The sequence below is a fragment of the Gekko japonicus genome, unplaced genomic scaffold, assembly GCF_001447785.1.
Source record: "Gekko japonicus isolate JY-2015 unplaced genomic scaffold, Gekko_japonicus_V1.1 scaffold463, whole genome shotgun sequence".
Classification (NCBI taxonomy): Eukaryota; Metazoa; Chordata; class Lepidosauria; order Squamata; family Gekkonidae; genus Gekko; species Gekko japonicus.
Window position 1 is genome coordinate 781,449 of NW_015160224.1, and position 17,747 is coordinate 799,195.

General features: G+C 48.5%; 1 protein-coding gene across 1 annotated transcript in view; it reads left to right on the forward strand.

Annotated features, from left to right (window-relative positions):
- Positions 1-17,747, forward strand: part of ASS1 (argininosuccinate synthase 1) — a 179,718-nt gene that overhangs the window by 90,520 nt on the left and 71,451 nt on the right. The window contains exons 8-10 of the mRNA XM_015411491.1: positions 6,015-6,105; positions 10,797-10,881; positions 12,486-12,550. Coding sequence (XP_015266977.1) covers positions 6,015-6,105; positions 10,797-10,881; positions 12,486-12,550 — 241 coding nt within the window. The remainder of the gene's footprint in view (positions 1-6,014; positions 6,106-10,796; positions 10,882-12,485; positions 12,551-17,747) is intronic.

Consider the following 17,747-nt stretch of genomic DNA (forward strand, 5'->3'; position numbering starts at 1 on the left):
GTTAACTCCTCAGTTCCCAGACTAAAAGGCCACAGTCTCTTTTGTCTCCCATTGTAGGGAAGGTTCTTGAACTCCTTGATCGTTTTGATTGCCCATTTCTGCATCCTTCCTGGCACTAAGAGATCCTTCTTGAGATGGGGCAGGTGGAACGGTACAGTGGATTCCAGCTAAGTCTGCAGCACAGATGAGAGCCAGTCTGGTGTCATGGTTCAGAGCGGCAGGCTCTAGTCTGGAGAACTGGGTTTGATTCCCCACTTGAAGCCAGCTGGGTGATCCTAGGCAAGTCACAGCACTCTCAGCGTAGTGGTGCCAAAAAGGAGTTACCGCTTCGGCAGCCAGACAGTCCCTCCAGGGATCTCCTGGCTATTCCACGCACACAATGCCATACGATAATTCCCATTCCAGTTTGCACCCTATATCTGTTCCGCAGCTTTAGGGTCCTGCCTGTTTTGTGACCCACCCAGGACACTGAGCTGCCGTGTCCCTTGAACTGTCCTCGGGATCTCTGTGCTGTGCTGGTCATATTTTCCATTAGGGTTTTTTTTTCCCCTGGAAAAAGAGGTGCCGGAACTCTCAAGAGAGAAATCAAGTTTTCAGTCTGTATACTGAAAACTCATGAACTTTTAAACATTTTAAAAAGAATTTTGTTGAAGAGGTTCCGGAACTCTGTTCCAGTGCGTTTCCACAGAAAAAAAAAACTTGTTTTCTGTCCTGGGACTTAAAGCAGCCCAGGGGGGATTTCTGATTGGGGTAATAGTGCAGGTAGGAAGTACAGTAAATTCCCAATTCCCTAAAAACCACTACCCCAGTATCACCACCAGCTGCTTTTGGAGTCTAAAATACAAGTCTGGGGGCCTGACCCCCGAACTCCAAGCATATTTGTCGCCTTAGAGCTAAAAAACCCACAGTGTTGACCAATCAAGGGATGGCAGTGTGGTTCGGTAGATCAGCATAGGCTGGATGCTTTCTGACTGCAGGTAGGGATGGGCACAAACCACTTTTTTGTAGTTCAGTTCATGGTTTGTGGCTGAACCATAAACCAAATCATGAACTGATATGTTGGTTCATGAACCAAACCAGTTCATATCAGTTCATGACCCCTGCTTTCTGCTCCCTGTCACTTTTTGCAGGGAGGAGAAAGCAGGGTTTTAAATGGCTCTGAGGGGTTTAAATGGCTCTGAGCCATTTAAACCCCTGCTTTCTTCTCCTTGGTGCTCTGCTGTTTTTCTTGAAGAGCAGAAAGCAGGGGTTTAAATGGCTCTAAGTCATTTAAATCCCTGCTTGCTGCTCTTCGCCAGCTGCCATGAACTGCCTTAAAGTTTGTGGAAGTTCGTGGTGGCTTTACAGTTTCCAAACATCACTTCACAAACCACAAACCGGCCAAAATTCATGATGAACTTTTAGTTTGTGAGCTGGTTCAAGCCCATTCCTAACTGTGGGAGGCCTTGTCTGGAAGTTTCAGCTATGGGTAGACTGAATGTAGATTCTGCAGCCTGCATCTCGAAATGGCACCTGTGAATGACTGGACCAAATATGTTCTTGTGGCTTTTAGGCCCGTGTTTGGGCCTAGAAGACCCAGAGGTTCTCTGTTGTGCCTTTCTTTGATGTAGGGTGTGAGTTTTGCATGTGAATGTGTGGTGGGTCTTTAAGAGCAGGTTCCTGCGAAATTGCATGGCTTGCAAACAGGAGACGGGCATTAAGCTCCACTTTCCCAGAGACAGATTCCTTAAAAAAAAAAAAAGGCTCGTTTTTTCTGCTCCACCCTCCACTTATTGCATGCCTCCAAATGTGAAAATTCATCAGAAGCGCCCGAGGCATAAACTAATTATGGGAATGTGGCCGTTTTCCACCGGCCCGACTTTAAGAGATAAGACACCTCTGTGCTATAAAATCAGGCAAGGGAGGGGAAAAAATATACATAAAGGTTGATGTGTTTTGAAATGGGTTTTTGCTTTGTTCCTCTATTTCCCCCCTGGGTGTATTAACCTCGGGGGGGACACCGTCAGAAAGCGCATTCGAGAGCAGCACCTGCTGGGGTCAAGGGTAGTCATTAGTTTTTCGGTCAGTGCAGAATAAGCCCCATTTCTCTGCACGTCTGTGTCTCTCGGTTGCTGGAAGAGTATGGGCTGTGCTTCTCCCTCTCTCTCTCTCCCTCTCCCGCTTTCTCTCTGCCAAAGTCACACTTCCCTTCCTGCGTGACTTGTTCCTCCATAGCTATTCCATCTCCAGCTGTGGGGGCGTCAAAGAAAAAGATGAGATCAAGTTGAGGGGAAAAAATTGTCTGATTTCCCTGGCCCTTTGTTCCCAGTCATCTCCGTCTCTCCCTCCCTCTCTCCTCTTTTGAAGGCATCATAAACTCTTCTTGTTGGGTTTTGCTGCCTTTGCGGTCCTAGGTTTTTAGGGTAGCTTTAAAAAAAAAAGTTCTAGCTGGTATATGCCTAGGAATAAGCAACGGGGCTGAAGGAAAGCCATGGGGGCTCAGTGGAGCCTCCATGAACAAAAGCAGTGTACCTCTGCATACGTGATGCAAACAAAGCCAAATCGTTACATTCGTGTCCTGTTTGTGAGTGGCATCCAGCCAGCTGCTATTCCATAGGGTCATCAGCAGGTGGGCATACAGCAACATCACTGTGCCCGGATCCAGCAGTAGCGGACAGTTCCTCTTCTTACATGACCTGCTACGGGAGCCTGATTATTGGTTGAAAGTCCGGATAAGAAATACAATCAGCAGGATGTTGGATGGGATGGATCTTCATGGAAGAACGCGTGGATGTAATGCAAACTGTTCGACTTCAATTAACACTGGTGTACAGCTTTTCTCGAAGAGCAGGCAGCCAGGGTATAGGCAGGTATGAACCAGAACATAAAAAGTTGATGGTCTACATCAAGGCTCCCTCTAAGCTGTGGAGTCCTGTGAGCAAAAATTCTACTTGGTAAGCTCCTGGCATTAAAGTTGTGAGCGAGCGATTTGGCTGCTGCATGAATTAGTTTGCTCTGGAGCCATCCTTCCTGAGCTAAGACAAAAATCTGTGAGCTGGTGGCTAAAAAACTGTGAGCTAGCTCACACTAACTCAGCTTAGAGGGAACACTGGTCTACATCAGTGTCTCCTAACCTGTGGGACCCAAAAGTGGGCTGCAAAGCCTCTGAAAGTGGGTTGCAGACCAGCCCTCCCCAATGGACAGCATTCCTGACAATGGACAGCAGACCAGCCCTCCCATTGTGTTGCTCTCTTTGTTGTTTTGGAAACCAAGATCTGACCCTGGGAACAGGATCTTCCACGTCATACGCTAGCTGGTATTTCTTCTTCCCTGCATGGACATGCTGACCAAGCAAAATGTGTCCTGAGGGTCACTAGGATGAGTTTCTTAAAATCTTAGCTGGGATTAGAAGGAGTCATGGAGAAGGGGAGGCTGGTCAGAGGCCGGAATGCGTCCTCCGTTTTGCAAAGGGCTGTGCCTGTTGGGATGCCACTTGCTTGGGGTTCACAGTGGGGGCAGCTGTGCCCTTTGTGCGATGTTGGTTGGTTTCTCAGAAACATCTGGTTAGTCCCTGTAGAAAATGGAATGCTGGACTAGATGGGTGCCAAGGTCATAGATTGCCTAAAGGTAAAGGTTTCCCTTGCTCGAAAGCCAGTCGAATCCGACTCTAGCTTCTCCATAGTCATGTGGACAGCATGACTAAACGCCGACGTGCACGGACCGCTGTTACCTTCCCACCGAAGCGGTATCTATTTATCTACTTGCAATTTCTTGCTTTCGAACTGCTAGGTTGGCAGGAGCTGGGACCAGCGACGGGAGCTCACTCTGTCATGCGGCACTCGGGTCTCAAACTGCTGAACTACCGACCTTCCGGTCTGCAGCTCAGCATCTTAACCTCGAAGACACCATGGCACACATAGGTAGCCTAGGGTGCCAAAAAACCTTGGCCCAGCCCTGGCTGGGTCACCGTACCAAGTGAATCTAGACTTGTGGGTCACCATATCAAAAAGGTTGAGAACCGCTGGACTAGAGCAGTCTGCTAAAAAAATGAACCTTCCATCTTAACATTCTGTTTCCTGACAATGGACAGCATCAAGCAGATGTATTTGCTGTTGCACTGGCCAGATGTTGTAGAGAAGGATGCAAACAGGCCAGTCAATCCCTGTTTTGTTGCTGTTTCCAGCACCTCGGAGGACATCATTCTGGGGGTTCTCTTTCCAGTTCTCATGGTGGCCACAACTAGATCTATCTCCCATCTGTTTGAAGGGTCCTTTGCTCAAAAGGTCTTTGCAGCCAGTTTGGTGTAGTGGTTAGAAACGTGGATGCTAATATGGGAGAACCAGGTTTGTTTCTCCACTTCTCCACATGCAGCTGCTGGAGTGACCTTGGGTCAGTCACAAGTTCTCTCAGAGCTGTTCTCTCAAGAGCAGGCCTCAAAAGAGCTCCCTCAGGCCCACCTACCTCACAGGGAGTCAGGGAGGGAAGGAGATTGTAAGCTGGTCTGAGACTCCAAGTGAAGGGCAGGGTATAAATCAAATCTCTTCTTCTCCTCCACCTCCTGCTAGTCGCCGTTGTAGTGCCCCATGCCAACGGATTCTGTAGGGAGCCATAAGAACATAAGAGAAGCCAATGTTGGATCAGGCCAGCGGCCCATCCAGTCCAACACTCTGTCACACAGTGGTCAAAAATACCAGGTGCCATCAGAAGGTCCATCAGTGGGCCCAGGACACTAGAAGCCCTCCCACTGTTGCCCTTCACGAACACATAATAAGCTAGATCCTGTCCACATACAGATAAAAGGAAGTTCTTCTTCACCCAAAGAATTCACTGCTGCAGGAAGTGGTGGTGGCTACAGGCACAGACAGCTTAAAGAGGGGATTGGATAAACATATGGAGCAGAGGTCCATCAGTGGCTATTAGCCACAAGGTGTAGATGGAACACTCTGTCTGGGGCAGTGATGCTCAGCATTCTTGGTGCTGGGGGGGGGGCACAGTGGGAGGGCTGCTGGAGTTCTGGCCTTGCTGGTGGACCCCCTGATGGCACCTGGGTTTTGGCCACTGTGTGACACGGAGTGTTGAACTGGATGGGCCATTGGCCTGATCCAACATGGCTTCTCTTATGTTTTTATTTATGGGCCAGTGATGTTCTGCCTTCTTGGTGCTGGGGGGGGGTAACAGTGGGGGGGGGGCTTCTGGAGTTCTGGATCCACTGGTGGACCTCCTGATGGCACCTGGGTTTTGGCCCCTGTGTTGCACAGAGGATTGGACTGAATGGTCCATTGGCCTGATCGAGCATGGCTTCTCTTATGTTCTGTCTGTCTATCTATCTATGTCTGGCCCTGGCCACTATCTAAAAATACTTGGTGGGTGCCAGGAAAGGGTTGGAGGGTGCCATGGTGCCCAGACGCACCACATTGGGGACCCCTGGACTAGTCTGTTGTTCCTCAAACAGACAGTGGAACTCTCTCTGGAGGTATGATGGATGCACTAGATTTCCATACTGCATTTGTGGCCAGGCAGGAAAACCTGGTGAACAAACACAAATGTAAGATCTAAAGAGCACAGTCAAAATGAGTTCTTCACCCAATGCAGGAGCCCAGCATTACACATGCATTGAACACGGAACCAGCTGCCCATCTTGCATATCAGGAGGGCTGTTCTGTTTTTGCTTTTGCTTTTTAAATATACCACACATACACTTATTAATTGATCTACCCATTCTTGCATTGCTGGGAGTTGGGGGGAGTCGCACACAGACATTTTACAAACCTGTTGGAAACTCCTCCCGGAACTAGGGGTGTTTTATGATGTTACGCCAGTTCAAGCTGATCCCTGCAGAAATGTTCAGAGCCAGTTTTTCAGGGCTCACTTTGGGAGAGAGAAAAAGCGTACAAAGGTTAAGGGGGGGGGGCTTTTAAACTGGTCCTGATGCCCCAGAAATATCGCATCCATTTTGGCCCCTGCTTTTGCTGGCCCCTGGCTATGTGCAGTGGGATAAAGGTGCACAGGGTAATTTCTCACAACGTTCCTTACAGAACCAGGCACCTCCTGGACTCTATACCAAGACAACTGATCCTGCCACAGCTCCCGACACTCCTGACATCTTAGAGATTGAATTCAAGAAGGGTAAGGACAGTGATGGTAGGACGCCTGCTCTTCCGCTTGCTTTTGAACTGCCCTTTTGGAAGTGCTATGAATGGTGTACACCCCCACATCCATCACTTAATGAGACTCTGAGGAGTATATGAATGAGGGCTGTCCAAGATCTAACACGGCAGACAAAACTACCATAGTATTGGCTGCCTATGTGCCTAGAGCCAGTGCCCTGGATCGGTTTCTTCGAGTGTTGGACTAGGATCAGACAGACTTGGGTTCAAATCCCTACACAGCTGTGAAGCTCACTGAGTAACCTTGGGCCAGTCATTTAGATTAAACTACCTCACAAGATGGTTGTAAGGGTAATGTGGAAGAAAACCATGTACGCTATCTTGAGCTCACGGGAGGCAGAGTGGATGGAAGCGCAACAGAAAGAAATCCACTTGATCGCAGTGTTTTTCATGAGAATCCATTTGCACATTCAGCTGAAAATCACCCAGTGACAAGCCATCTCAGTGACCTACCAATGAACCCGCTTAAATCTTCAGGGGACGTCTTAGTGATTCCGGGGCCCTGGGCAGGAGTCAAGGATGCCCCCCCCGTGCCCGCTTTATCAACCCACTCTGAACAAAAATAAAGCTTTCCAAATTCTGCAACGCCTGCCCCTTCAAAACTGCACCTCAGTTTGCATTGTGACAATGGCGACTGACAAACAGTGCTAGCTGGATTGATCAGGTGTGGGTCTTGTTAAAATTTTTTTACCACTGAGGAGCATGAGTGGAATAATTCTTTTCCAAAGGGCAGGTAAACATCTGGAACTGTTTGTTGTCCAAACTGTTGCCATCGGAGTCAGGTGTGTAGCTGTGCTGGTCTGAAGCAGCAGAACAAACTTTTGAGTCCAGTGGGGGCACCTTTAAGACCAACAAAGTTTAATCCTGGGTAAAAGCTTCCATGTGCATGCATGTATCTGAAGAAGTGTACATGTACACAAAATTTTATGCCCAGAATTAAACTTTGTTGGTCTTAAAGGTGCCCCACTGGACTCAAAAGTTTGTTCTGCTGCTATCAGAGAAGAATGAAATGGATGACATTGTTCATTCCAGCTACTGGGTGACGTAATGGATGGATTCTTCTTTCAGTCCTAGAGGATATCATCCCATCCGCCATTGCCGCCCTCCAGTACAGAGCCCTGGGCAATTGCTCAGGCTGCTGCACACGGAAGACCACACCCCGTGAATCTTTTAGCTCCCTTCGTAGTACTGAGAATGCTCAGGTCTTCCACATGCAACCCAGTGGTGCATAAGAGCCAAGATGACTCACATCAAAGGTCCACCTTGCACAACAGCAAAACCCTGTCCAGAAGCTTGCAAGCAGGGTACTAAAGCGACACCCCCCTCCATTGTTTTCTCACCCCCAAAAATAGTATTCAAAGGTAGACTGCCTTGGTGTCCTCAACCCACAGGAAAAGCGAGACATAAATAAACTAGAAAACTAGTCCCTTTTTAAAACCACCTAAACTTGCGGCTGGCATAATCTCTGGTGGGAGAAAAATTCCATAACTTATTGATTGATTGATTTTATTGATTTTTATCCCGTCCTCCCGGCCTAGGATAAAAGTTCTAATAATACATAAAACACAATTTGCTACTTAATACAATTTCTAATAAATAATAATACAGTAATATAAAACAATGTTAAAATCAAACATAATATAAAAGTGCTAGCAATTCCTCAGTTTTTCTTTAGTTCTATTGGGGTCTGATTCAGTTGGGGGGAGGGGGCTAGGCCGGGCAGTAGTCACAGGGGCCAGCAGATCAGGGCTTCCATCATAGGTTGTCAGTTGTTATTAATACTGGCAATGATAGTTGTGATGGTAGTGGTGGCAGTGGTGGCTCCAAAGGCCTGGTGGAAGAGCTCCGTTTTGCAGGCCCTGCGGAACTGCAGAAGGTCCCATAGGGCCCTGATCTCCTCCGGGAGCTCGTTCCACCAGAGTGGAACTGCCACCGAAAAGGCCCTGGTCCTAGTTGTTGCCAGCCGGGCCTCCTTGATACTTGAGAGGACCAGTCAGTTCTGGATCCCTGATCGCAGCGCTCTCCGGGGCATATATGGGGAAAGGCAGTCCCTCAGGTATGTCGGTCCCTGGCCATAAAGGGCTTTAAAGGTAAGAACCAGCACCTTGAAGCGAATCCGGTATGCTGTAGGCAGCCAGTGCAGCCAGTGCAGGGCCTTTAGCACAGGCTGGATGTACTCCCGAATTGGGAGTCCCATCAACAGCCTGGCCACAGCATTTTGCACCAGCTGCAGCTTCCGGATTTGCGACAGGGGCAGCCCCATGTAGAGGGCATTACAGTAATCCAGTCTCGAGGTAATTATGCGATGTGTGACTAAGTATTTCCTTTGGCCTGTCCTGAATCTACTGCCCATCATTGGGTGCCCCTGAGTCCTAGTATTACAGGAGGAGAAGAAATTTCTCTCTCTCTCTCTCTCCATTTTGTGTACACCAGGGGTGACTCTGCATCTAGCATTTGCTCCAGATTTTCTCAACTGGGAGGAAAAAGTGCAGCTCAAAACCACTTTCAGATACCACGGGCCAACGCTGTATTAACTGCAAAGTCACCCCTGAATGGCCACAAATCTATGCAGAAGGTACCATAAAATCTGATGATCAAAGAAAGTGAAAGTGGCATGCAGTGTGGAGGGTGCCATACAATCCAACGATCAAAGGAAGTGAAAGCAGCATGCCATGCAGCAGGGAATTTCTGTTCCAACATGGGTTTCGTAAAACAGCAGAGGGAAAAGCCAGTGCAGAATCGCCCCAGGCATCATTTTCTAGACCCCTGCCACGCCCCCATGCATGGATGTCTTTTTTTCTTAAAGTGAAACTTCTTCGCTTCTCCTCCTAGGGAAGGTGTGCCAACCCTTGGTCCCTTCGGTTGCCCTCTTCTGCGTCCCATCCAGCTCTACAATGCTCTTTTTGAGATAGGGTGCCCAGGGCTGCTCACAGCGTGCCAAAGATGGCCACACCCACAGCAGTCCCTAAATTCATTTTTAGTCAAGAGTCTGATGATTTCTCACGACCTGCATTTCAAGGCCCCCCCCCACCCTGTCCGTCATCTTAAGTCTGTCCCCTCTTGCTCTTGGTGCCTTTTGCTTGGCTGCAGGAGGCTGTTCATTCGAGGGAGCACGGGACAGCTGCTTACCCTTCCGAATATAGTTAATAATTTGATTTAAACCTCAGATAAATTCACTCGCTGGCAGCACGGAGGCCTTTGGATGCTCCTTCAGTTCCACCGAGTCTGAGTCCAACTTCCTTTCCTGAGGATCTGAAAAGGCCCGGTGAGGGTTTCAAGCGCTGCTTCTCACCCGGTGCCTCACTTCCCCCTCTGACAGGCTGCAGTTTACCCCCGAGTTAATTTATTTGAAGTTCTAATCTAATTATTAACTATTTTAAAAAGGATAAGCAGCTTTCTCGGACAATGCCTGTGCTCTGCCAGGCGAACGGCATCCAAGAGCCGGGCGAAAGACGATAATAGAACGAAGAGGGGGAGACGACAAGGGGAGGTGGCTGGTCCGTCATGAAAGAGACTTAGGGTTCATTATCGCCGGAGCTTACATTTAATCGTAATTTACAGCCCAGTATATAAACCCTCCCAGCCCCGCCAAATATCTATAAAAGGGTTTAGAATGGAGAAGTTGACAGGGACCCTTTGCTACACAGCAGGCCTCAGTGGACGCCTTGGTTATAAAGATTAGAATGGAAGCCATTGAATCCTGATTAGCAATTGATGGAGCCCTATATGATAATGAGGAAGGCAGATGGAAGAGATTAGGTCTCAAACGGGGCTCACCGAGGTGGGTTCCCCCCCCTTTTCTTTTGTGGGCCCCCATGGCTGCCCCCCTCCCCTTCTCTGTGTCTTTTCTGTCTACATTTTTTTGCTCATTTCACATAGCTTACGGGGGGGGGGGGGGGGAATGGGTCCCCCCCCCTGGCCTCCCACCCTCAAGGTTCCCCTCTCCTTTTTGTTACCACCCTTTAAATAATAATACTAATAAATAGGTGCCCTAATGAATTCATGGAGCCACTCCTCATCTCTGGTCCCGAGACAGGCTCCCATTCACTTTTGTCAGGCGGTGAACTGGCAACATGGGTGGGGTGGTTTGTCCGCCAGAGAGACATTATAGGGGCCGGGTGCGGGTCTTGCCCACACCTCGGTCTTCCCGCCCTGCTCCCCCTCCCCCCTCCGTCGGCCCGGCCCCAGTGGCTGGTGGAACAGAAGGTGCAAGGCCCGAAGACAATGGGCAAGCGTGAAATTTAATTAGTCGAGGCCTTAGCCGCAATTTCAGGCTTCTAAAAAAGGGCGGACGAGGGGCTGGGTGGGAAGGGGGAGCTGTATGTGGGAGGGGGGGGAATTTTTATTGCCTTTTTATTCCTCTTTTCTCTCCAGGCTTTTTTTTTAAAAAAAAAAAGTCTGGTATTGTGTGTGGGGGTTTCTTTCTCTCTTTTTAAAAGCCTTCTGATCGAAGCAGCTCGGACACGCCTTTTTAAGAAGTTATTTAGAGTTCATATCTGTCACCTCTATTTAGCGCACAGGAGGTGATGTTTAAAGGGGTGTTCTTGACATTAATAAGGTGATTCAAAGTCCAGTTGGGCCCCCCACCCCCTCCTTTTCCTGGCTTGCCCCCCCTTCCCATCTCACTGTGGTTTTTCTCTCGCTCTGCAGGTGTCCCCGTCAAGGTCATGAATGTCAGCAAAGGGACCACTCGCCAGGCGGCCCTTGAGCTCTTCCTTTACTTGAACGAAATCGCGTAAGTTCACCAGCATCAACTAGGTCCACCATCCTCCAGGTGGGGCCCGGCGATCTCCCGGTATCACAGCCGATCTCCCGGTGACAGAGATCAGTTCCCCCTGGAGAAAATGGCTGCTTTGGAGGGCGGTCTCTAAGTCATTGTTACCCTCCTGAGGCCCCTCACCTCTCCAAACCCCGCCTTCCCTAACCCTCCAAGGATTTCCTTAACCAGCGTTGGCCACCTCGTGTCCTGCATGCACGCGGCCAGGTTGTTGCACACCTGGCGTTCTTTCTGGAGCGCAAGGCAACTGTGGCTTTGTGTGCCGCTGGGCTCAGTTCCCGGCACCCTCCGCTGAAGAACTCCGGTTGCCAGTGGGGGTGACATCATTTCTGGCCGTGAGACCCAAGGAAACCACTGCCAGTCAGAAGGTACAACGCTGCTGCCCAGGGTGACTTTTCTCACCACAACACCCTTCCCAAAATGCCTCCTGGGATGTGTGCCCTCTCCAGGCGGCCCCCCAGCCTTTTGAGCCTCCTGCGGGCACCTCTGGGATTCTGACACAAAGAGGTGGGCCCAACCACAAAATGGCTGCCGCAGAAGGCGGAACCAACCACACAATGCCAGGGAGGGAGGTCAGGCATAATTCTAAGAGTGTCTCAGGCAGAAGCTCTGCTGAACAGGATGCCTCTTTAAATGTACATATATATTTTTAAAAAAAGAAACGTCTTCTCGCACATACCCAGTTGCCAAAAGAAACGTCTTCTCGCACATACCCAGACTTCTTCCCTTCAGGCGGTGAAGATCCTGGTACTGTGGAGGCAGCTGCTGTTGAAGCAACTTTTTAAAAAATCTGCATAGCCCACCAGATCTCCAGTGCCCAATCAGAAGCTGCCCTGGGAAAGAGCCCCGTCTGGCCACGCCCACTTTCCAAAAACCCTTGGTGGGCGGCAGAAAAGTTGCCAGTAGGTGCCATGGCCCCTGTGGGCGCCACACTGGAAACCCTGTGTCCTAAGATGCGTCCCATTTTCCTTGCTGGATGAGACAAAGGGTGTGTTTAGTCAAGCATTGGGTGGTCCTGCATCATAAAAGCAGAAGACCACTCAGGAGGCTTGCAAGCAATGCCTGTTTTTTGCCTCTAATATCTGGTACTCAAAGACATACTGCTTCTGAACAAGGAGGCTTCACTTACTGTCAGGAACCAGGGTCTCAAAGCACAAGTTCCAAGGACTGTCATCCCCTCTCGACCGTGTAGTTTTCCGGCTGCCCTTGGGACTGTCACAGCCTCTCTGCCTAACCTGCCTCGCCAAGGATAAAATGGGGGAAGGGGATTTTTGTATGAAGGATAAAGGGCAGGGTAAAAAGGTGTGAGAGGGATAATTTGGTTATCTTGGCCAACAGCCAAAGGTAGGCATGTTCATTAATTTATCTGAACCACGTTAAAAGTCATCTCCGGCCTGACAGTTGCCTTATTTGTAGTTCCATGGTTCCCCCCACTGAAAAGCAGAAAGCAGTTGCTAGGGCTTTGATTTAAACGGGGAGACGCATGCGATGTTTGTGTTCCCGTGGTTTTCAGTGCTTCGTGTGTGCTGGTTAATGAGACCCTTGACTGGTTTTCTCTGCAGCGGCAAGCACGGAGTCGGGCGCATTGACATAGTGGAAAACCGGTTTATTGGGATGAAATCTAGAGGTAAGAGTTTTATTCTGTTCTAGTTGTGCCCTGCGCTGGCCACGATAGCCCAGGCTAGCCCGATCTGATCTCAGAAACTAAGCAGGGTCAGCCCTTGTTAATACTTGGATGCAAGACCTCCAAGGAATACCAGGGTTGCTGTGCAGGGGCAGGCAATGGCAGACCACCTCTGAATGTCTCTTGCCTTGAAAATGCCATAAGGGGTCGCCATAAGTCGGCTGTGACTTGACTGCAAAAAACCCCAAATCTAAACAAAAAGTCATGCCCTGGATAGGTTCAATGTCTCTGTCCCCTTAAGGATCTACTGTGAATTTGATGACATCAAGGCGGGCAGTTTCTCAGGTGTGGATGCGCCACCAAAGAGGGAGCACGTTCAGTGCAGCCAGGCGCTGTACGACCAGAATGACCCCGGAATGCCTTAGATGGCACAAAGGATTCTGAAATGGTTCTCTTGCGTTCTGTGTATCTCCTCCTTTCGTGCGCTGCATCTCTGCTTCCTACACCCCTCCATCTCTCTGTTAATGAAGTTAGAGCAGGGCACTGTACTTCTCTCCCTCATTTAACTTTACACCAACCTTATAAGGTAGAAAAGAGCAAGAGTCCAGGAGCACCTTAAAGACTAACAAAATTTGTGCTGGGGAGGAGCTTTTGTGAGTCACGGCTCACTTCTTCAGATGCAGTTTATACGGTAGGTTAGTGGGGGGGGAGAGTAATTAGAAGTTCATCCAGGGAGCTTTGCAGATGAGTGTGGGTTTAAATTTGAGGCTGTTTCCACGTGGAACTTTCCCTGCACTTTGGCTTCCAAACTGCAGCATTTTAAAAAAGACATGCACTTAATGTTGTCCTCTAATTGTCCTTTACTCTTTTTAAAAAATTATTTTTATTAACTTTTTCCCAAAAATTAACTATCAGGAATAACATGCAGGATAGTTACTTTAAATCTATCAGTACAATACAACAGCAGGAAATTGTCTTTCCTCATCCTCAGTACGCTCTTTCCCACACCTGCTTTGCTCTAATCTTTTTGGGAAGAGCAAAGTAGAGGTCCTGCATGGAAAGTATAATCCCGGTTGTGGTTCAGGGCATCTGTTGCAGAGCTCGAAGCACCGGCGCCTGCAGCAGGCTAGGGCGTAGGCATGCTTGCATTCTCCTGCTACTTACCAAGAAAGGTGCTAGACTCACTTGTGAAGAATAAATATATCTTTATTGCCAGCAAAACACCACAGTCCCCCTGCTCCACCGCTAAGGAGTTCAATGCTACTTCTTCCATGCCCAGTTTTGTGGCTTGTGGGGCAATTTTTCTTCTGGTAGGGCTGAAGTTCTCAGTGCAGAATGAAAAGCCATTTAGCCCACAGAAAGCTGTTACCAGGATAGATCTCTGAACTGCAAGCTGTCAACCACTTTAGATGACAGTTCTCAAGCTGCTGCACATTAATCCTTTCTGCCAGCCTAAGCAACAATTCTGATAACAAGCCGGCAGGTGGGGGTGGTGACTTCTATGAAGAAAGCTAACACTTAGGAGGCAGAGAAACTCTCTTAAAGGAGACCAGTTTCTTGACACAGAGTTCGAAGGGATCCTAGAGGTCACCTATTCCAACCCTCTTATTCAGGGCAGGAATTAGTCAACTACAACACCCCACTCTGCGTAAAGGACCACATGCCTTTTTTAAAAAAAATGTTTTAAAAATGATTGGAAAAAGCATTTACAGGAGAAATTCTTGTGGGTCTGTGCCTTTAAGGAAGCCCCACTGTAGTTATGGTCCTGTCCACGCCCTTTCTCCACGCTACTGCTCCCTCTCATCTCCCTTTCTTGCCCCCCAGTACTCCCACCCACAGTGGCATCAATTCCCTGCTGTCAGCTGCTTGTGGCCGCCATTTTCCTCACCACCACAGGATGTTTATTTTTTTTAAAGGAAAGGAAACAGTAATTCCTATAGCACTATGACACTACAGTAATTACTGGGAGGTTTTCAAGTCCTCAAAAATGCTTCCATTTATTTATTTTATTTACTTTGCTTATACCCTGCCTTCCTCCCTAAGACCCGAGGTGGCTCACAACTCCCTCCTTTCCTCCATTTTATCCTCACAACAGCCCTGTGAGGCAGGTTGGGCTGAGAGTGTGTGTCTGGCCCAAGGTCACTCAGCAAGCTTCCACGAGTACGGATTCAAATGGAAGTCTCCCGAATCCTAGTCTGACAGTCTAGCCGCTACATCACACTGGTTATCTCCAGTGGGATAGTGAGGCAAAACATGCTAGAAAATCAGTGGCTGCACGAGGAAAAAGTGCTCTGAGTGGAAGCAGCATTGAGGGGTGACATGATTGAGGTTTATAAGATCATGCATGGGATAGAGCAGGTCGAGAAAGAAGTCCTTTTCTCCCTTTCTCACAATACAAGAACTCGCGGGCATTCAATGAAATTGCTGAGCACTCGGGTTAGGACAGATAAAAGGAAGTCTTTCTTCACCCAAAGAGTGATTAACACATGGAACTCACTGCCACAGGAGGTGGTGGCGGCTACAAGCATGGACAGCTTCAAGAGGGAACTGGATAAACATATGGAGCAGAGGTCCATCAGTGGCTATTAGCCACAAGGTATAGATAGGAACTCTCAGTCTGGGGCAAGTGATGCTCTGTCTTCTTGGTGCTTGGGGGGGGCAACAGTGGGAGGGCTTCTAGTGTCCTGGCCCCAGTGCTGGACCTCCTGAGGGCACCTAGTGTTTTTGGCCACTGTGTGACAAAGTGTTGGACTGGATGGGCTATTGGCCTGATCCAACATTGGCTTCCCTTATGTTCTTATTGCCCATGTGCTGGTTTCTGTATTTGCAGCAGTAATGACTGCAGAACAGAGAATTTCCACCAGAGGGAAGCTGCCCTGGTATCCCCAGTCCTAGCCTTTCCCCTAGATGAGGGGCTCACCTTGCGGAAGTTGCCTGGAAGTCCTTAAAAGGCCAGAGACCTGATAGTGGGATTGCCAGATCCAGGTTGGGAAATACATTGAGATTTTGGGGGTGGAGCCTGAAAAAGGGCAGGGTTCAGGGAGGGGGGGGACCTCAGCAGGTCACAATGCCATAGAGTCCATCTTCCAAAGGAGGCATTTTATCCGGGGGGACTGGTTTCTGTCACCTGGAGATCAGTTGTAATCCCATGAGATCTCCAGGTGCCACCTGGAGGCTGGCGACCCTATTTGATAGCATAGGTTGGAGATTGTCTTTTTTGAGGTCTGAAGGTGGTGGTAGGAAAGGTGTAGGAGTCCACAGTATGGACACTCGGCCCTCTGTTGTGTCCGTGCAGCAGTTCTTCTGATCCCTGGCTGGGAGGGACCTCCAGAGAGAAGGATGTCAGACTTCTGCTTGAGATCGTGGGGAGCTGTGGCTCTCTGGATGAAACTGGGCTGAGCAGTGGTCTGCAGACGGTCTTGGGTTCAGTCCTTGGCACCTCTAGTTAAAACGATGTTAGGCAACAGCACTATGGGAAATTTGTTGGAAAGCAGGTTGAGTAGACACTGCGGGGCTATATCAACTAGTGGGTTGCCTCAGTGTAAGACAATTTCATATGAACTGGGAATACTGCCTCTTAGCAAACTACTCCCACCTCTCTTGAATACTGTCCTGCTCTCACCCTCCCCGCCAAAATCCCTTCAGATCTTCCTCTACAGCTGTGGAGAATTGGAGTTATGGTGTCTCCTTTATGAGAGAGCCCCCTAGAGGTGAAGAGTTTTGGAGGGGAGTATAGTTGATTGAAAACATCTATTTCTCATGGAGATTGTGGTGGAATTTAATTTTAATTTTTAAAGGAATACTTACAGCAAATAAATGGCTTAAAAACATCATTTTGCTTTGTTTCATATACCAGAACCAGCAATATTTAACAGCAGCTCAGATGGTGTGTGTGTGTGTGTGTGTGTGTGTGGAGTGGTAGCAGTAGAAAGACCATTGGGGGAAAAGAGATCGAATTTTTCATGTCACCGAATTTTGGTGACTTTTTGCATTGTAATGCTGTATTTGTAAATCCCCTGGCTGATGGGTCAATATATTGTTTTAATTAGTACTGTGCAGAGACTGTCTTCTGAATTCGTGTCTGAAAATGTTCACCACCACCCTTGTTTTCAAAAGAAAATACTTCTTTATATGCTGAGCAATTAAAATGTGGATTTCACTGCCAGAGGATGTAGTGATGGCTACAGGCATAGATGGCTTTAAAAGGGGATTAGATCGATTCACGGAGGTTAGGTCTATCAGTGGCTACTAGCCATGGGGCTAAAAGGAGCCACCACATTCAGTCAACCTCTGAATTGCAGTGCCAGGAGGCAACATAAGGGGAGAGCCTGCACCTCTGTGTCCAACTGTTGGACCTCCAGAGGAACTGGTTGGCCACTTTCTGAGACAGGAGGCTGGACTAGATGGACCCTCACTGGTCTAATCCAGCACATTGCTTTATATCCCCTGTTCCCTTGACTGTCTGCTGATCTGGAACCATTTTTTTTTTAAATCTGAAAGGGCCTTATCCCTACATGATGCTGGCCAATCAGGAGCACACAGCAAACATTCCAAGCTGTTTTATTTAGCATATAGATTTTAAAAGCTTGTTACACTCTAATTGCAATTGTGGGGTCCCCTCCTTTGACTGACTATGAGATTCTTTGAACTTCAGATAAGACAGGATATAGCATTTCAAATAAACTCAGTGACATTATGGTATGAGGAGGGGCTGTGGCTCCCTGGCAGAGCATCTGCTTGGCATGCAGTAGGCCCCAGGTGCAATCCCCTGAATCTCCGGTTAAAAGGGTCAGGTAGGAAGTGATGGGAAAGACCTCCGGCTGAGACCCTGAAGAGCCGCAGTCTGAGGAGACAGTACTGACTTTCATGGACCAAGGGTCTGATTCAGGATAAGGCAGCTTCATGTGTTCGTGTACCTTGTCAAAACTGGCTATGAAAAAGTATGAACAAGTAGCCTCTTGCCCTTACGAAGAACATTGGGACTGGAGGAAGGAACTCATACGAGTTTCTTTGCTTGACCATCTCTGGACCCAATTTGACCATTTTGACCATTCATAACTTGACATTCTGCACTGGTCATTTCATAGCATACGAGTGCTGCACAACAAGCTTCTGGCCAAATCCACCCCTCGTGGTGGGTTGTTACACAGTGAAAGATTATATGGTATAGAGCAGTGGTGGCAAACCTATGGCACGGGTG